The 21036-nt window shown below is 35.5% G+C and overlaps 1 protein-coding gene across 4 annotated transcripts; it reads right to left on the bottom strand.

The window, feature by feature from the left end:
• Nucleotides 1-178: 178 nt before the first annotated feature.
• LOC106078712 (uncharacterized) lies at nucleotides 179-21036 on the bottom strand. 4 transcript variants are annotated; one of them, XM_056007409.1, is made up of 9 exons: nucleotides 20933-21019; nucleotides 18761-19028; nucleotides 16918-16988; nucleotides 15762-15885; nucleotides 14427-14536; nucleotides 14056-14214; nucleotides 13624-13732; nucleotides 10286-13516; nucleotides 179-7480 (listed from the first exon to the last, which is right to left on the bottom strand). In XM_056007409.1, the coding sequence occupies exons 4-9, from the start codon at nucleotides 15871-15873 to the stop codon at nucleotides 936-938; spliced, it is 10266 nt and encodes a 3421-aa protein (XP_055863384.1). In that variant the 5' UTR covers nucleotides 15874-15885; nucleotides 16918-16988; nucleotides 18761-19028; nucleotides 20933-21019; the 3' UTR covers nucleotides 179-935. The 4 variants fall into 4 exon arrangements, with proteins under 4 accessions (XP_055863384.1, XP_055863382.1, XP_055863383.1 ...); XM_056007407.1 differs by lacking the exon at nucleotides 18761-19028 and having other exon boundaries at nucleotides 20933-21036; XM_056007408.1 differs by lacking the exons at nucleotides 18761-19028; nucleotides 20933-21019 and adding an exon at nucleotides 20412-20798.

Below are 21036 nucleotides of genomic sequence, written 5' to 3'. Positions count from 1 at the left end.
CAGCGCCTTGAGCCTACATTTTGTTTGTTAACAGCACTCTATATATAAGATTATTATTATTAAAGCATGACTTACAAAAAATATTCCAACACATGTACATAAATAAAAAGAGTAATAACACTAAACAAATAATTTTACTATACATATAATTTATAAGTGATAAAAACCAAGAGCAAGATTCTTTTCCAAAGTCAAACTTTAATAATAACAAGAAATTCATGAGTCAATATCTTCTGACCAATCCATCAAAATGTAACCAAATAGAAATCAAACTAGGAACACAAATCACAAACCTAGCAGTGGTGTCAGCCCATTCAAAGGCTAGTTGACAGTCATTATCACATTAGAAATATCTAGAACAAGAGGTAGCAGAACTCCATGACAAGTCCCTGCAGACCACTCACAAGTTCACCATGAACAATTAAACAGCAAAATAGACAAACAAACAAAAACAAAACATATTTACATACATACGGTTAGTTTTAGGACAATAAATGCAAACATAATAATGCACCAGTTTCATACTTTCGAGGTTAACTATTTCATTAGTAAATAGTAGCCTGTTTATGTTAATTTTTCTAATTAATATTCTAGAAAGTTTTGTACTGTCTTCATTAAATACTGAAAATTTCAGTAGGATTACCGGTACATCAAAACATCATTCAGGAGCTAGCTGAACTAAAATGGACCCTTAGTAGGAAGAGTCCAAACACATTACATAACAATAGCTAGGGTAAGTCTAATAGTGACCCACTTTTGTGTTTGAATTTGCATCAGTGACAACAATTGAGAACTAAAATGAACTATAAATTGATGTTAGCTAATCAAGTGCAAGATATAGTTACAGAATGCTGACTGAATGTGTATGGGGGGTGGGTGGGGGGTATAGAAAATATTGATAATAAACAGCACAATTAGTTTATTCATAGCAATGTTCATAAATCGCAAATGCTATTAGAAAAGTCTGTTAAATCAACACAACCATTGGCAGGCCAGCTGATGTCATCAGTCTGTTGCTGATGGGCTGGCTGTATCTCAGCCATGTTGACCATTACATGTTCAGGATCTGTCTCAATGGTAGACAAGATCTCACTGTCCAGGTCAGTTTGAGTGTTTAAAGTTGGGGACATGGACAACAGTTGGGCTAAAGAGTCTGGGTCAAGCATAGCTGTTGTTCCATCGTCTAGACTGATCATTATTTGGTTGCTGAGTAGACTACTAGGCTGACTTATCACAGTTGGCTGCTTTGGGGCAGATATTCCAGTGGCAACTACCTTCTTAGGGTTAGGAATGGATGCTTGTGGAGTCCTAACAGTGGTGACCGTTGTCGGTGTGAGGGTCTTAAGAATAGAGCTCCCTTGAGACTGCCGATGTATTGATTGAACAGAGGGAGAAGACTGAATAATCACTGTTGGCTGGGATCTGCTGGCAAAATAGTTTGTATTCAGTTTGATGATCTGTTTGGGTGTAGAAGGTATGGCCTGTGATAGCCTAGGCTGTGTCCCAGACACAGAGGTCTTGGGAACTGACACAGTGAGCACATGCTTTTCTGGAATGGTTGAAATGATTTTGGTAGGAGCTGTGCCTTTGATGCGCGGAGCACTGACAATGTCAGCTGATGGTACAAGCAAAGCGGTGGAGGTAACAGTACTCCCTATTTTAAGAACTCTTGTTCCTGGGGTGAACACATTACCATGGATAACATTGGACTGGGGAGAGGCAAATCTTGAGGCTGGCGTTCTCAATTTGGTTCCAATGGCTATACCTGGAGCAGTGCTAGATGACAGGTATGACTTGGTAGGTGATGGAGAGACTAGAATTGTGGGAGTAGAGCCCAAAACTATGTGTTTAGCATCAGAACCTGAAGATGGAACAACGTTGGTGGGAGATAACAGTTTGGTGGAACTTATCAAACGAACAGTATCCCCCACTTTAGAAACCTGACCTTCTTTCATAACGTCTGATACTTTTATATCTGAATTGCCCAGGAATTTCACTTTCTGTACAGGAGACGTCAATTTCACAAATTTTTGTCTTGGATTATTTAGCACAATCTGATTACCAGCCAACTTAGAGCCTGGAGCTGTCACAATTGTTTTAACTCCTTCGGTAGATAAATTATGTACTACTGGTGCTGTTTTTAAGACACTGTAACCCTGAGGCTTGGCCACTGTGTAAAGTGTGGTTGTTACAGGTGAGCTCTCCATCTGAGATATTACAAAATGGCTTTGACCACCTTTTTGTGAAACAGAATTTGCAGCCGACAATTGATGGTCAGATGTAGTGTTTTTGTTTTTCACACTTATTTCCTCAGCAGTCTTGACCACAACTTGATTTAATGGCTTTTTAATTTTGATACATGTATTTACACTAGAAGATGGAATGTTATGAGTTGGAATTGAAATAGTTGTGTTCAGAAGTTTATTTCCTTCCAGTGGTTTTGTATCAGGCTGTGAGACTGAAGCTGAGCATACCAACTGAAGTGTTTCAAGAGAAGATGTCTTCACAATTTTCTTAGACAAAATGGTGGAGACTTCAGGAGATTTGGTGACAGGTGTGCAAGGACTGACTACCTTTGTGGGAACATCAGCAGGGGAATCAAAGGTCAAAAGGTTCATTCCATTGGGAGAAAGTGTGACCACTCTGACACAAACAGGTTGGGCTTTAGATGTTGGCACTGCTGCACTTTCTACACTAGATCCAGCCACAGATGTTGTCAGTTTAGTGGGCAAAGTACTAATTTTCACTGGGACTGACTTGGGAGAAATTTTGTCCACTACTGCTGAAGGGTTTGTCTCTGGTGCTTTGGTTTTGGCTAGAGTAATCATTTCGGAAGCAGCTGCAGGGGAACTTTTTAAGCCTGTTTTACCGGTGGTTGAAGCTGACTGGCTTGGAGATGGACTGTTTGAATTCAATTTCTTTGGTGAAGAAGAGTGGACAGTTGTGTTAATTTTCTTTGGTGGAGAAGCACCCTGGGGGATTTCAGAATTCTTTCGTTTTGAATAAGTCAGAGTTGACACATTGGTAGAGTTTGAAGTAAGCATTTTCTTGTCACTCATTTTTGGTGAAGGATTCGGTAAAGAAGGCTTGACCAATGTAACCTTTGTTTCACTTTTTGTCAGCTGCTTGAACAGTTCAGAGGACTGAGTCCTGCCAGGGGACTTCTTCAACTGAGAGTCTGAGTTCAACATCAAGTCTTGGTCACTGCATTTCTTGGCGTTCACTTTCTTGGCTTGTTTGGCTCTCTTAAGTTTCGTCTCAATGTCACTCTCCAGTTTGGCCGCCTCTTTCAGCTGCTTCATCTTCTCCATCATTTTACTAGACTCTGCCGAAGTCAGCTCTCTCAACACTGTTTTATTGGATGGCGTTGATGAAGACTGCCTTTGATTCCTATTTGAGGCTTCTGAATTGGCAGTTTTTTTGTTAGATGTCATTTCAGCTTTGGTTTTAATTGCGCTGTTGGACTTTGGTTTAGGACAGTCAGTTTTGGACATTTCAGCTTTAGTTTGTTTTTGAAACATTTCTAGCTTTTTCTTCTTTTTGTAACTGGATTCCAAGTCACTGGGATCAAACTTTTGAGGCCTACCTCGTTTACGAGCTGGGAGGCGCACACTTTCATTTACTGAGGCTCTTGACAAAGAGCTTTCCGAGACAGTTTTTTGAAGCTTTCCGTTTTGTACTTTGTTAACGCTAGCATTTCTACTTCTGGGAGTGACACTCTGCTTTCTGGATCTGTTAGCATTGCATTCACTCTTTCTTCTGTTATCATTCCTAACCCTTCTTGATGAATTAGATCGAGTTTTTTTCTTTAAAGACATGTCAGAGGTTGATGATGCCAACTTTCTTTTCCCAGTAGTTGATACAGGAGAAACTTTCTCTAAACTTGTGCTTCTAGTTAGTCGTCTACATGGTTTCTCAGAGGGTGTTGCATCTTCAACAATTTGTGTGTTATTACTAGACAGATTCTGGCTACTACTTGAGGCAGAAGAAGATAAAGACATATCCTCTTCATTTTGTATTTGTTTTGATAAGTTCAAGGCTTTCTTTTTCCTTGCACCCTTGGGACAACTTTGCTCTTTAACAACACGAGTTAACGTTCCATCTTCTTCAACCCTAACATGGCCTTGGATAATATCACTGCTGTCTTTATTAAGGGCCTTGCTCCACTTCATGTGCTCAATTATTCGCTTGAGTTCTTCTTCATGCGCCAAGTCCTCTTCTGTCAACTGGTTCTCCTCTTCTTTAACCTTCCTTACAGCACATATCCTCTTGTAGTGCAAATCCACTCCTTTGATGAAGGTAAACCTTTTGCTGCAGTAGCGACATGTGTGTTGCTTCCTCACAGCCGCATCATCAGGAATGATCTGGCTGACCAGTGGCTTTTGACTCTGAAGTTTTTCTCTCCCAATGCATTTATTGACATGCCTCTCCAGCATTGAGAGAGAGTTGAATTTCAGGTTACATCCGTGGCACTGATGCTGGTCCAGCACTTTGTACAGCTCTCTTCTTCTCATATGGTTCTGGGGGTTGTACAGCAGGTCATAGCTCTTCTGTTTACTGCCTGCATCAACTGAATTATGGGAAAAGAAAGTAGGGCTATTCTTGACATTGGCTTGTTTAGGGGGACAAGAAATCTTCTGCATACTTTTAGCGGCCTGTGAAGGTGTTAAAGTCAGTACACTCCTTTTATTTCTATCACATGTATTAGAGGAAATTTTGAGATTTTTTCCATGTCTGTTTCTAGAAGGCATTGGTTCTGGCTCCTGTGTTAACCTTCTGTCCATTATAGGCAGCAACTTCTTTTTTGTATGTGATGACTTGCCCAAGATTCTAGCTTTTGATGATGCTTCCCGGGCAGGATCACAATCTATGATATGGGAATGAAGCCTGTTCAGATTCTTGAACGGAAAACCACACCGTGTACAAACATACACTTCTATGGGTGGGAGATTGTCTGGGATAAGTTGAGTCTGAGCCAGGATGCCATACCTCATAGGGTAGTAGTAGTAGAGGTCCTCCACATCATTGTTTCTTTCCATCTCAATAGAAGCAGGTTCAATATGAGGATGCTTCTTTAGCTGATGCCGGAGACACAGATCCCAGTAACTGAAGTGTCTGTGGCAGATGGAACAGACCACAGCAATGGTTCCTTTCTTGCCAAACCAAATGTTTTCATAGTTCTTCCATATCTCTGGAGGCTTGATGATGTGTTCTTCTAACTTTTTGGCATGGTGGGATATTTCAAATTCTCTTCTCTGCATCAAGCCCATAACTCTGGCAAATTCCACCTTCTCTTGGTCAGACTTCTTCTTTATTTGTTTACCATCATTTTCTCTGTCCCGTGAGGCTTTTTCATACATATACTGTTCACGCAGCCTGATAGATTCCTGTTTCTTGACAGTTTCTACCACAGGGCAACAAAACGTGCTTTCACCAGCTTCTTTCAAAACTTTTTGATGTATCTGGCCTGTCCAGATAGAATAACGTTTATGATCATGTCTAGAGGAGTCAGACATGTTGAGAGATCCATCCATAGCAAATGTATGGTGAACCCTTTTAGAGGAACTCACTAATCCTAAGGAAGGTAAGGACAGAGTCCTTTGTCTTCTGTTTCCTTTGGCAGGACACAAATCAGAGCTTCTGTATTTTTCTAATATGTGCATTATTTTGGTTGACAGAAGCTGATTTCCTGTTACATGCAAGTTTAATGAATCAATAAGTCTTGATGCTGACAGTTCAGACTTGACACAATGACTGTGGTTGGCTTCAAGGTTGATACTTTGTATATGGGAACTCTCTAGAGCTTCCAACTTCTCCTGGAGTGGAAAGTCAGGTAGAATATGTCTTTTAAATTCTCTTTTTGATGGAGTTGAGGTATGAAGAACTGGAACAGAAGAAATATCAACGCAACTCTTTTCAGGCATAAAGTTTTGAAGTTTGTCCTCATCATGACCTGCTGAACCTATTTCACTGGAGTTAGTGTCTAAAACTTTGGCATCATTTTCATACAAATCAAGACTTGGGGATTCACTTGAGCTCAGTGAACTAAAGCCACTGTCCAGTCTACAGAGTGTATCTTTCTTTTCAGCACTGTCTATAGAGTTCATGCTTGTCACTTGCATAGAGATGTCCTGAATACTATCGCTCACAGCAAATTCAGAAGGTTTGTCTGAAAAATATGGAGAATCAAGGATCTCACAATCCTCATGGGTATTGGAATGTTTGCAGGTTTTGTTCAAACTAGTCTCATCATAGCTACTGTCTTCCACTTCAGTTTTAATCTTCACTGATATGTGTGTATCATTATCATCTAGGGTTTTCTTTTTATCAGAGATTTCAGAATTGTCTTGGTCAGCCAGCAGACGTTGTTCAAGTCTAGTAATAATGTCATAGCCTCTCTCTTGGCTTACAGCACCATAACTAACATCTTCTGCTTCAGGTTTAATCACTGTAGATTGTTCTGTCTTCCTCTCATCCATTGGGAAAACAGCCTGGTTCTCTTCTGGGGCATCACTGTTATCATTTTGATGCAGTTTATCAGCACCTGTCTCAGATTTAATTTCCTGAAATTCCTCATTATAAAACTCTGTGCAGTCACTCTTGTAGACAAAGGTAGGAGGGAAATTATAATAAGTCCATTCCATCTTACAGTCTGTAGTATCTGTGCAAAGTGTAGGCTCTGCTAGTGATACATAGTCTTCCACTTTCAAATACTTCCTCCAGTTCTTTAGGGACTCCAGTCCCCCATCTATGTAATGTTTCATATTTTCGTAGCCCTTCCTGTTCACGTTGCTAAAAAATGTTTTTGGCGAAGAAGGAGGGGAGATATCTTCTAATTTGCTAGAATCCTGCTCAGAGTACTCATCGTCATAAACGTCCTTTGACATCTGGTAAAGGTACTCTTGAACAGACTGGGAGGTGCCATGTTTTAGTGTTCTATGTTGAAGAAGCCTCAAATGTGTAGAGAAGCCTTTCAGACATAGTTTACATTTAAACAGCAGAGTCTCAGGTGCATTATTTTCTTCACATTTCATTTCCTCTAGTTTTGAATCATTAGATTTCTCATCATCTGTAATCGCTTCAGTTTTGATCTCATTGGCTACTGTTTCCCGAGATAGTTTAAGCTTTGTTCTCTTTGCTTGGAATCCTATGCCAGGCTGCATCATGCTATATGGAGCAGGGCTTTGGTACTCAGAGGTAATACCAGTCACCTGAACAACTCCCACTGGATCACTTGTTTTTTTAACCCTGTTTCTCTTTTTCCTGTCTCTAGGCTTTACATTTTTCAAATACTCCTTAAGGTCCAGACCAGCATGCTGAGTTCGCAGATGTTTCACCAGTGTAGCAGCGTTTGGGAAAACTAGATCCTCGCAGCCATATTTACATGGAAAATTTTTACCAGAATGGAAACGGGCATGCATGTTTAGATATGTTTCAGTGGAGAATCCTTTTCCACAAGTATAACATATGTGTTTATGATCTGCACAAAGATAGAAAAAAAAATATTGTTAATACAAATTTTGTTTCTAATTTTACAAGAAAACAAATGTAGTACTAGTATAATCATAAAGATAAAAATACTAACTACTAAGGACTAAAGACTAAATACTAAGTAAAAGAATATTAACTGAAGCAATAACTATACTAAGATCACTGTGACTAGAGATTGCTTTCTGAAATATGAGTCTTATTTTAGGTGGAGTTTAAATTTAGGATTTGAAAGATCTTCCCAAGTCCAACCAGTTTTGTTGGCCATGTGACGTGGTTTACTATTGTGCTGATCAAAATTAACCATTACATTGACTTGAGAGAGAAGCAAAAGTGATCATGAGCTTCATAAAAACTGTTGGTTTTGAAAAGGGGAGCTTATATCAATACAATCCATATTGATTCCAACTTTTCTAGTAATGTCTATCATCTACACTAATTTAACTATCTATCATTTAATTATGTCCCTTTTTTTTCTCACTTCTTTCACTAATGACACAAGCTGTCCACTAGGTCTAGAAACATGTCTCCATTGACAAGCAGAAATGTGTATAGTTAAAATAAGTACTTTACAGTGCAATTGTATTATGTAGGCTTCTCTGGCAAGGGAGAAAAAAAAAATGGTTCTTGCATTTTACACAGACCCTGAAGATCTATGTTACTTTTATAAAGAAAAATAAATGATTAAGACTTAAATTGTTTTTACATTTTACATAGACCCTGGACTCTATGTTACATTTTTTCTGACTACTCCAGTCTAAGTTATTGGGAATAAAAAAGGGGGGGGGGAAATCTCTCTCTTTAAAGACTTCTGTGTCAATAAATACATTTGACATACCTTCAAATTAGATCTAGACATACATTGTTTTAAAAACAAAAAACATATTTTGGTACTATGTAAGAAATGTAGTTCCTAAAACATTTAAAAGAATATCCCTGTATACCCCTGTACTTTCCTTATGCAAAACCAGTCTAATTACTTTGGTGACATTTTTTTAAATATATATTTTTACTTTCTCATTGTGTTGAGTATATGATGTAACTATTAGGGGGAAAAATAAACAATAGAACTCTGACACATCAAAATTATTTTTTACAAAAGTTATTGGAACAGTTCAAAGTTGAGTTGAAGTAATATTAAAATGTATTTATAGTTCAAAGTTCACTCCAAGAGAATTGAATGTTATACTATTCTGATCATGTATTGGAAAGGGAAAGAATAAGTTATGATTTTCTTTTAAAAGCTCTACATTTTATAACTGGTTTGTTAGAGGGAGCTAAACCAATTATCATTTAAATTTTTTTTTCTTCAGATATTTCAAAAGGTGCACCCCTTTTTTTTAAAATATTTTTACTTTCCTTTTAAAATAAGATTTAATAAAATAATTGTTATTACATTAGTCCAAACAAATGGTCATTAACAGTTAAACTACAATTGTCCACCTCAGCATTACTACTAAAACAATAGCAGTATAAATGCAAGCATGAACAACACTGATACATAATTGAAAAACACCCACACAACCAGCGCTTTATGAATTCTATGTACTTTTAATTAAAGAAAAGTGACCTTGAAACACCATGACTGCAAAGGGGATAAAGGAGCCTTAATGAAGAGAGAGAGCCTACTACTTTGTCAAGTGTTTTCATTGTTGACAAAATATAAATCTATGTTACCAAATCTATTAAATATTTGTAAAGTAAAAAAGCTACAAATAAATAATATATCATTATCAGATGGTCTAGATGACTAGTAGGATACAAATGTCATTTTCCTACCCTATAATGAAGAAGATCTAATAGCCTAAAATTATATGAGGCGAATAAATGCTAAAGTATCGGTGCTAAGGATCGCTTAGAAATTTCTTAAACTAAAAATAGCTGTGTCAAGATTAAGCAAGAAGATGTTCAAGATAATCTGGATCATTTTTTGGGATCTAAAAGGAGTAGACATTAGGAAAGTCTGTAAATTCTATTCCGGTTTTAATTTGAATGTAAGCAGTTCTTTCAATAAATACATTTTTATTATATTGAATTAACTCTTTCTCTCCTAATTGGCGATGATATGACTCCCATTAAACTAAATTGATTTTTGGATTTATAAACTTTAATTTGTGTTGTGTAAAAAGAACATGCATTCTCCTATGATTCAATACCAAATATAACATTTTCTGATAACAAACAAGAAAAAATTTATTTAAGTTTAATCATCAGGAAAGTGAAATACAAATGAGCAAAACGAATAATACTTTCAGAACGAGAAAAATAATTCCGGAGAGAAAGGGTTAATGTATTAGAAGTAACTACAATTCCTATTATGTTTTATATTGTGTTTCAACTAATTAGATTTTTTTTAAATCCTGAAATTTCTTTTTCAAACCTGCAACACATTCAAACGGGAAAGAATTAAGCTTCTCAATGTGACATCCCATAACTATGTCACTGATATTAACAATACATTTAATGTTTACTTATATTTCATTTACTAAGCACAAAGTTTACAAGGAAATTTAAAAAAAAAAAAAAGAGATATAAAATATTACGACTATGCCATTTCAGTATAAATTCAATACTATACCGAATTCAATACAAATTTAATACTCTACTGAATTCAATACAATATCAATACTATACTGACTTCAATACAAATTCAATACAATACTGACTTCAATACAAATTCAATATATACTGAATTCAATAAAATATCAATACAATACTGACTTCAATACAAATTCAATACTATACTGAATTCTATACAATATCAATATTATGATAACATGATTCAAGTTTGACTTACTTCCTTCCTCTTGATGATTTATAAGATTGTGTCGAATCAAATTGTGTCGCATCAAATTAGCCTTGTTGGAGAACCTCACACTACAATGTGAACAAGCATACTGCTTGATGCCACCTTTAAAGCGGTGAGGGTCATTCTTGATGTGATTTTTCAGTTGGCTCATTGTTTTGAACAACAGGACACACATGTGACAGCGGTACAGATCCTCAGGCTGGTCACTCCCATTCTCTTGGCCAATGACAGGCGTTACACTAGGAGATGACAAACTAGATGGCAGAGTAGAAGATGTCACTGGAGGCTGCACTGGTGATTTCATATGCACTGCAACTGTAGCTTGGTTGATGCATGATTCTAAATTTCCTGCCACTGTACTAACTCCTGTGCACATTGTGGGGGCACTTCCTTTAGTTCCTGTGATTATAGTTGGTGCCTTGCTAAGACTCCTGGCATTCAATGAGTTCTGTAAAGTCTGAATGGTTTTCAATGCTTTTGAGGACTGGAGGAATGCATTGGCACCACTTATTCCGCCAGTGATTGGAGATATAAGTACTAGCGGCACACCTGTGGACTGGTTACCTTTAGTTAAAGTTTTGGCCAGACACGCTGTCGTCACTGCTTGAGCTGAAGAGGTTGAACTCTGAGCTGATGTAGTCAGAGCTTTGTGTGATGTGGTTACGATGGGGAAAACAATGTTGGTGACAAAAATCACTTGAGGGGTCAATGGGCTAGAGTTTTTAGCAGAGACGGCCACAGCGATAGAGTTAACTGATGTGCTGGAGGCTAGGGAGGAAATTAGAGTGGAAGAAGGTGTAACCACAGACTCTGCCTTAGATGAGATGGGCGTTAAGCTTATGGTTTCAGTACAAGCTACTGACCCACTAAGTGCTAATGATGCTGAACTGTTTACATCAGAACATGATACTGGCTCATTTATAGCTAAAGGTGTTGAACTGTTAACACCAGCAGATGCTACAGTCTCACTATGAGCTGAGAATGTAAGTGATTGGAGCGGGTCAACTGATAATGGAATATCTGAAGATATAATGGCTGGTAGTGAAAGTATTTTTGAATCTGAAGTGTTTGATAATACTGAAGTTTTTGAAGGTTGTACATTACAAATTGAATCACTTTCAATAAGTTCACTATTTGAAAGCAAAGTCTCCATAGACCTTTCTGAAGCAGTATTTTCAGCACTGACAATATCTAGCTCTTTTAGACTACAATGCAAGTTTTCTGTTTCAGGTGCAGGACAGTTAGGTTTATTAACATCCTCACTACTTGTCAATAACTGAGAAGTTACATTGTCGGTGGAAGACAAATTGTTGTGCTCACATACACTTTCAAGCACTGGAGACATTTCTGTACTAGTGTCTAAAAAGTTTGAAGGCTGAAGATTAGAAATATCAGAATTGCACAGGACATTATGAGGTAGACTAGTCTCTGAGAAAAGTTTAGTACTTTCATCACTGTTCAATGTCAAATGATTATCAGAACAGGAACTCAATGAGACAGCATCAACTTCTGAAGCATCATCTTGGGTTTCAGTATTACTTGAAGCCTCTATGACTTTGCCAGCTACAGTTATCTGTTCTGAATCATCATCCACCTCAGCCACCTTGAAAATTGCTGATGATACTTTGTCTATTAAACCAACAGAATGCCCTTCAGTCAAGTGTGATGTCTTAGAGGACTCGGTGATAACACAAGTATAACTCATGTTGTTAGCTGTGCACTCCTCAGACAGACTTGGAGATGATTCAACACAGGACAAATCCCTATCTTCTAGAGTTGCACACATTTTGTCTGCCTGCAGACACATCTTTGAAGAGTCAGACATTTCTGTTTTTGAATGAGAGCATAACTCACCACTATTCAAATCAGATACATCTTCGCTGGCTTGTACATCTACTGTTGACTGAACTTTTTCAGAGTTCATTATTAATTCATGTCTATCCAGCCTAGTTTTGTCCAAAGTTTCACCATTTGAAGTTTCACCATTTGAATCTAAACTTGTCAGTACAAGTCTTTTTTTCAGTTCAGTGGTCACAATTGGGGCATTGCTTATTGTTGAAATCTTCTCTATGACTATTTTAGCCAGCTGAGCTAAAGAAGGAATAATCGACAAAGATTTCAGCTCACAAGTTTCAGTATTGTCATTTATAGCATTGTCACTTATATTTTTAATGTCTGCTTCATTCCTATCCTTGTCATCAGCAATGGGTGTTGGATACCTTGGTGAGCATATCTGAAGCTGTGTATCAACATGGAATGTTTTGATTTGGCAGCTCTGAATATCACTCTGGGTCAAGTAGCGATGATTAATGTGAATACCTAAGTAATGCCTTTTTAAGCTATAGGCATGGTTGTAAGCACTACCACAAATATCACATTTGTACATGACCTTGTTATTGGGGCTCAAGGTTTTGTGCTCTGGGAGCAGAGAGAAATAGATCACAAAAGACTCTTTGTCTCGTCTGTCCAGGTCATGGCTTTTCGTGGCTTCCTTTTTATCCAAACAAGGGCAATCTTCATCACACTCGGCACGGAATTCCATATCCTTCAGTAGAAAGGACTCATCATGATCCTCCACCGACATGGAACCATCGTCATTAGATTTGAAAACTATAGGTTTCAGTGCAGTGAGCTCATTCATAGCAAGAATGCTATTATTCTTAGTGCGCCTTCTTGGCTTTCTAGGTTTGGGACAAATAGCAGAGTTTCCTTCTAACAGAGGTTGCCCTCTTTTTAACACCTTTTCATCTGTTGTATGGGTGTTTGTTAAAATCTCCATTTTGATAGTATTAGCCATTTTATTCATACAAGATGCGCTGACAATATTTTTAACATCTTTCCATGCAGAGCTTGAATCTGACCTTTGGGTTTCACCTTTATTTGTTTTAGTCTTGAGCTTATTGTGTTGACTGTGAATGACTACAGGGTCTATCTTTTGTTTCTTTCCTGATTTGTCTCTAGACGCTGACCTTCTAGAGTCTGGCTTGGGGGAAGACTCTGCCTTCTCAATAAGGGATGCAAACAGATGTCTGTAGGTAGCAGACTGAGCCAGCTGCCTGGGGGTGCAGGGGACTTTTGGAAGACTCTGAAGAGTCCTTGTAATGGCCATTGGGTTTTCATCGAGGCTGATCATGTCACTCAAGACCTTCTTTTTCCTGGCTCTCTTTGTCTCAATAATCTCAGGAACAAATTTTTTTTCATCAGTCCAAGGAACAAGTTCTATAAAAAAAAAAAAAAAAGGAAAAAACACACCAAAAAATAATTAATACTTTTAAGACAGCTGACTACTGGTATAAAAACAACTTGAACTTAAGAACTGAACTCACCTATGGTGTATCCAACAGGTCTTCTTACCATCTTAGATAATCGTCTCTTGGTTCTTTTTAACAGTTTAGGATCAAACCAAGTTAAAAGCTCCTCTCCAGGCTTTATATCCTATTCCAAAGAGCCAAACAAAAATATTTTAAACAATGTTGTTGTTTTTTATACACTACTAAAAATATGTTTTTAATGAAATAACAACTTTTCAAATAAAAAAATATTTAAAGATAATTTTTGATCAATATCTCCAATAGATAAGATAGGTTTTGAAAAAACTGTACTTGTCATAATAGCTAAAATATAAATGTTTTATTCTTATCAATTGTTGACCAATAAGTTTAATACACAAGCAGAATAAAGTACAAATAATAACCAAGATCTATAAAACAAGATTATTTTTCAAGTATAAATTTTTTTTTGAAAAACTGAGTGATTACCTTCATAGCCACATAAAATATACTGAATCCATCCTGAACTGACAGAATATTTTGTTCCTCATAAAATCGTGCACAGTTAACATGTCTCATCCAGTTGGATAGCTTAGTATCCATAGCACAAACAGTGTGCCTCAGGATATGGCTTCTCTTCTCTAGGACCTGTCAAATGAGAATAAATATAATAATATTATATAAGAAACCATAAGGCATTTCATTTACTCCATACAAGGGACAAAACCATGGACAAAAGACAAATATTTTTAACTCTCTTATGTATAATAAAAGAATAAAAAAGGAAATAAAAACCTAAAATATCATAAGACAAAGTTCAACTAACACTGGCTCTATTAGGAAATAATTTTTTTACTTACCTCCCATGCAAACCTGTAATCTATGTATTTTCTAACCCCAGCATTTATGATCTCCCCTTTGTAAGGACCAAACCTAGTATCCTTGGCAATCAATTCTTTCGCAAAAGCACCTAGGGTTAGAAGATTGCATTATTTTGTATTAATAAAATTTTGCTCATTAAAAACAAACAAAAAAAAAGTGATTTTATTTTCTTTTTAAATCTCTAGTGCTGTAACAACAAAGTGACCAAACTAAACAATATTAGATATAGTGTAGAAAATTCTAGAAATAATAGATGAAATAAAGTAAGTTCAGCATTTTATAAATTAACATTCCAAAAAGTTCATTATATTTGTGTTACTTTTCTCAGTCATGATCACATTAAAAAGTCAAAGCTAGAAAGTCAAGTCAAAGCCATGAAAATGAAATGCTTCAAGAGGTTATAAGTATCACACACAAACAAAGAAGCGTGTGACAAGATAAAGTTTGTAAAGCTTATTGTCCTATGAAAAAAAAAAAAAAAGACTACAGAAAAACAGCCAACCTCATTAGCTAAAGCCATTAAACTTCATTTTTACGACTTACAAGAGAAAAAACAAAAAAAAGAAGAGAGTTGGAAATAGAGACAATAGAAAAAAAACATTAAGGAGTGGAGAAGTTTTATACCGGTTGAGATGCTTAAGATTGTATGACACAGAGAGGAATGGAGAAAACTGGTCAGAGAATGACATGAATGATCCAAAAGGCAATGGTACCTAGTGAAATTAAAGACATTAAAAAAAAAAAAAGTCTGCTAGAGCCATTGTGCATTATTGCACCAAACAACAAATCAACAGACGTCAAGGACCTGGCAGAAGAAAGACCTCCAGCTGGAAGGTTTATGATGCATGTCAGTGAAAGCCAGAGTCATCTGGAAGCCAAAGAGCTGAAGACCATCATCTCTACCAGGACCACCACCACCATCAGTCCAAGCAGGTGGGCAAGATATGGGGACAGTTGGAGAGACTCGCAGAGAACCAAGATGCCTGAAGGTAGCTGGTCGGTGGCCTATGGCCCAGACGGGATCACAGGAAGAGACAATGAGATGCTAAGACAGTATAATCTAAGTATCAGAAAGTTATAGAAAACCCCCAATATCTTAATATGTCATTTTAAAGTGAACTGATTACAACAACAACAAAAACAGACAAAAGGAGAGACTAAAGGTTATTACAAAAACACAATAACTGAGTTAATTATTTTCAGCTCATATGTAAAAAAAAAATGTCACAAGTTTTTCTATTTATCTAAAAACTGAGATAAATACTTGAAAAAGAATGCTAACCAAATAAAGGTCAAGGGAATTTTTTTTTTACCTGCTTCTCCAGCACGAATAGAAGATTCTTTAATTTCTATTGATGGCGGAAGCTCAACAGTATTGAATTCCAACACAGAAGGAGCAGATTGATCTGTTGTCTCATCCATCATTGACTGTAATTACTAGATATAAAAAAAAAATATACTAACTAGAACTACAATAAAAAATACTTAAAAAAAAAAAAAAAGCTTATATTCATCTAGACACAAGAAAGTTAAACATTGGATAAGTTGTTATAGATTCAGAAATTTTTTAAACAAAAAATTAATTATTCAAAGGCCTTTTTTCTTTTTTTTCTCCCCACAAAGCCCCTTCACTAAGGTTAGACTTTTACCACAATAAATAACAAGAAGATAAAAAATACTTTTTTGTTAACAAAGCTTGTATTAAGCGTAGTTGTATAATTAGTTTGGATCAGTTATGTAATTAAATTTGTAATACACCTTGACCAACAACAATAAATCTGTGCGATTAATACTGTGCTTTAAGCTTTCTCAGTACGCTATGATCCTATCACTTATCTGGACCAGTTAGGAAAATAGAGGGAGGGGGGGGGGGGGGGGAACAGATATATATATCTGGGTGGATTTTACTATAATTGGTTTTTAAAAGCATTTACAGAAGAAAAAAAAAGGGAGAACAACTTGAATTCAAACTTGTGGCTAACGCCTCCACGGACAGCCATGCTAACCACTCTGCTAGTGAAATACTTATGACTAGAGAGGATTGTATAGTTATATATTGTTGTTTCAATTTAGAGCAGCGACCTATAAAGGGGTCTAATTCAGCTTATACCACCACTTCAGTCAAGTACAGTTTCTTTCTTTCCCTTGTTCCAGATACCAAACAAAATTATTAATTACAAATAGTTGATTAGCTAATTGGTTATTTTTTTAAATTAATTCTTGTGTTGGCATGTAAAACAAATAATTGTGCAAAATTTCAGCTTTATCCAAGATTGGGTGTCAGAGAAATACTGTTTACAAACTTTTTACCAGACAGACAGAGTGAATTGAAAGAAGCTTTGTAAAAAATTTAATAAGCAGAAGACTTTTAACTAAGAATTATAAATAGAGATTTTAAGACTTCATTTTCAGTTTAATTTACTAAAACAAATTCATAACAGGAAAAAAAAAGAAATGACAAAATAATACCTTTTTTGTTTGTTTGAAGTATTTAGATAGATTTCTCTTCACACATGGCCTTAATGAATATGATTTTAATCCTAGAAAAAAAAAAAAAATTAATGATAGAATACATCCTGAATAAAATTAAGCTTTGTACATTAATGTTTACAGCTTGTATTCCATCTTTACAAACCAAACAAAAAGTTACATTTAGTTGTTTTTATTTTTCAGTGAAGTTTAATCAAAATGAAACATTTAATACTCAAAGACTTTAATATCCAGTGCGTCGTCTGTATTTTTCAATTGTTGGACATTTTTAAATGGGTTCTGTTTCGCGTTAAGTTTGTTTTTTATGAACAGAAACAAAAAAAAACAGAGTTTGGAGGTGATGTGGGGATTTCCCCAATGCATTATAAAGACAAAACTTATGTTTGATAAATATCTGATTTCTTCTTCTATAAGAACAATCAAGTTTCGATCATTAGTTACATCCCTGCTTTAATTCTGCCAGTATAGACATATGAATAATTGATGATGATTCATTGACAATCTCCCATCAAATTAAGGCAACAGTTTTGTTCAGATTTGATAAAAAAATATATATATGGCATTTGGTTCACAGCAACAAACCATGCTCATAAACGGAGAGAGAGTAAGAGAAAGAGAAACCTATTTTAAAAAATAATGTCACAATAATAATTATACAAAATATACATGCTTTTAATTTAATAATAAGAATATAAGCTAAATGAAAGGAGTTTTTTTATGTTACAAGAACCAAACGTTTTTTTTCTGATAAGCCAAAAAAAAAAAAAAAGGATAGACTCAAAATACTACCACAAGCTTCATATTTTCATTTATGGTAAAACCTATAACATAAATTAAGTTCTTAGTAATGTTAAAATGAGCTTTCAGACAAAGACTAAACACCAAGATTCCATTTGGCCTGCTTGGCTCCTGCATGCTATGTTTTCATAGTGCTGAGATTAGCTGTTAGCATCAGGGGAAGCGCCAAGATCTGGCTGGTTTTGCACATTCCTTTATTAGCATAGTAGACTGTGCCAATCAGAGTTTTAAAGCTAATGCTGACACTAGTCAGCTGCCATCCAGGAGACTAATAAAGGTCAGGCTATTCCAATATGGATGGTCCTACATTAATACTATTTAAAAAAAAAATTTTCCAACTTCAAAGAAGAAGCCATAAGACTAAGAGAACAAGATGCGCTCAAGGGATTCTCGGCAGAAAATGCACATTAATATTTTTCACTTCAGGTACATTAGGTTCATCTAATAAGCTGATAGGATAACATTTCCAATAAAGAAGTCTTGTAAAAGTGCATGCTAGGACATCCTGATTGAATTGATCACTAAAATGGTCTTGGTTGACTTTTACATGCACACTGAATGCCACAGGGTCAACTTCTACTGCATATATACTATAGATAAATGGTATAAATAAATATATATATATTTTGCCTGTAAAACTTTAAAAAATATCATTTGTGAATTAGCATTGATGTGTAAATAGGTCTAAGCCTATTTTTATTTTAAGTATAAAAATGCTGTTGAGTGTAGATTTAGATTCTTGGATACTCAATCAATAGGTTAGCATATAGATATTGTTACAATCTTCTGTATCAGGCCTTCTGTAAACACTTCTCAACACAACACAGCACATCTAATACAAGAACTTCAACAAACAATGTGGCGTTTTAATTACAATTACATCGACAGCCAATTCAACACAATTGGCTACACTAACTTCAAATGCTTTCTTGTACTTAGCAGAACTGCCTAACTAAACATTACAGGTCTCTCTAGCTCATACAGCTACATTCTTGAGGACTCAAAGGTACCACACAGTCCTTACAGCTTTGGTGTCCTGGACTCAACTGTCCTTTCTTACACACTGTCTCTCAACCGTCAAGGCTTTCGGTCACATGACCATAACACTAGTTATATTTGCGTGTACTAGCAGTAATGTCGGTCACATGACCATAACACTAGTTATATTTGCGTGTACTAGCAGTAATGTCCTTTGTTCAACAGCCGTTGACCAGTTGACCTGTGTGATTGGCCTGAGTGGTGTGTATCAGTAGGCTGCACACATTAACCCTTTCAGTCCGCCACTGGAGTTACTACAATATATATATATATATAATATATATATAAATACTAATATAAAAAGCAGAATGTAAGGAGTACATATAAGTATTTGTGTCCCTAATAAGAATCAAAACAGTTTGACCAATCTTAATAAAATTTGGCATAAATGTTCCTTAGATCACAGCAGAGACAGTAGTGTATGTTAAATGTCTATGTCTCTTCCACAACAAGAAGGCTAGAAATAAAAAAAATGCCTACTGTATCTCTATTAAAGAAATAAACTTTTTAACTAATCGGGTAAACCCATTTTCACAGTATTTTATATTAGCTATGTAATGGAACATGGCACTAGATCAGTGATACACAAACTAAGGCCTGCGGGTTGTATCCAGCTAATATACACACAAACACACACTTAGACCTTAGTTGCTTATATAGGTCAGGTATTTGAATACATATATGTATGTTATATGGATTATTTAGGCCAGAATTTAATCAATTCTTTATTATTGTTATTATTATAACAGCCAACAAATATATAATATATGGCTTTTGAAATAAAAAAATCTAACACGACATACATGGGCTAGATATTTAAGTATATTGGTACTTGTACAATTAAAATTCATTAAGTTTTGTAATTCCCTTTTATATATAAATGTATTATATTATTATAATATATTTCTTATATCTACTCTTATCAAGCTCTACTGGTGGTCTAAATACCAGGGAAATCTAAATGTATGCCCACTCTATCACTATCACCTTCTTGGCTTAGCCTTAGTTAGTCTAAATATAAAACAATAAGTTTAAATAGTGGCTACTTGTGTCCTAGTCCTCCTAGCCTGGAGCCTAAATCTATGTCTATATCTAGTAATAAACTGTCCTGTAGTGTCATAGTGCTACACCTCTAATGCTATACCCCTTTGCTATGGCCATGGCTGTCTATCTATAAGCATAAATGATATCTATATACTATATTTTACTTTAAGTACAATGGATCTATATTATATATTTAATATATATATTATATAGGCCTAGACTCTATTAACTCTATATAATATTATATCTGTGATTTCAAACAATTTTCAGAACAGAAATGTCAATCTAAAGATAAAAAGTATTAAATAACAATGATTTGGTTACTATTTGGTGCTAGACAGTCATACAATGCAGTATTTTATGAAAGCCATTATTGCTTCTTTTTTACTTGACGATCATTTCATTTTTACGCTTTCATGGTTCTACAAGGCCATACACGCGGCGGCCATTGCCACTAAGCCAAATAATATAATGTAGACATTCTAGACTAGAAAATAAAGATTTAAAATATGAAGACTATATCTATTTCCACCTTTATGTGCAAACAATAACGATGCTCAATTTAAATAAATGTTGCTTAACCCGTATCTTACCTAGACTATATGATTCTAATAAACTTTACATTTAATGTTTTAATACATTTAAAGGACATAATTAGATCAATGATATAAAACTATTTTTCGATGTCATAGGCTTGCTGCACATACTTTGTTCTATGCGTCAAATCGATGCGCAGAAAATAAGAAGTAAAGCTCAAGTTATAGTCACAACCAAATAGATCTAGATTCTAATCTAGATCTAGAAGGCACAGATTTAAACCTAAAAGTGTACACATTAATATATTTCAGCTACGAATGCGATTTAGATTGAAACTTACACTAGTTAAACGCATAAAAAAAATTTTATCCACATAAGTCGAGTACAGTCACTAATATACTTTATCGGCAGTAACATAGTAAAGCGTAAGCATTGCTGTGAAGTAAATGTCAACTAGATATACTAGACAAATTTTCTAAACTGGTCATGCAAGTTGAGATTAACAGTAAATAGATACATTTACATGTACATCAAATGTATTACTGTACATATAACTAATTACATATCATAAATCTACCTTAGAAAATATTAGTTTTTCATATGTGGCGTGCGTTCCATCTCACACGTCCTACCATCGCCCCGTAACGAAGCAGTCTGAAATGGACTATTACATGGGGGTGT

Source organism: Biomphalaria glabrata, chromosome 13 (assembly GCF_947242115.1).
Source record: "Biomphalaria glabrata chromosome 13, xgBioGlab47.1, whole genome shotgun sequence".
In the NCBI taxonomy this organism is placed as follows: Eukaryota; Metazoa; Mollusca; class Gastropoda; family Planorbidae; genus Biomphalaria; species Biomphalaria glabrata.
The sequence above is the reverse complement of the archived record's forward strand: the minus strand, read 5'-3'. Positions and strand labels throughout refer to the sequence as shown.

Excerpts from the sequence above, each read along its gene's own strand:
- LOC106078712 (XM_056007407.1), bottom strand. The coding sequence starts at position 15,873 with ATGATGGATGAGACAACAGATCAATCTGCTCCTTCTGTGTTGGAATTC. Across the intron at positions 13,517-13,623 it reads ACCTGTTGGATACACCATAG|AACTTGTTCCTTGGACTGAT; the intron begins GTGAGTTCAGTT and ends TTTTTTTTATAG. Across the intron at positions 7,481-10,285 it reads AAATCATCAAGAGGAAGGAA|ATCATAAACACATATGTTAT; the intron begins GTAAGTCAAACT and ends ATCTTTGTGCAG.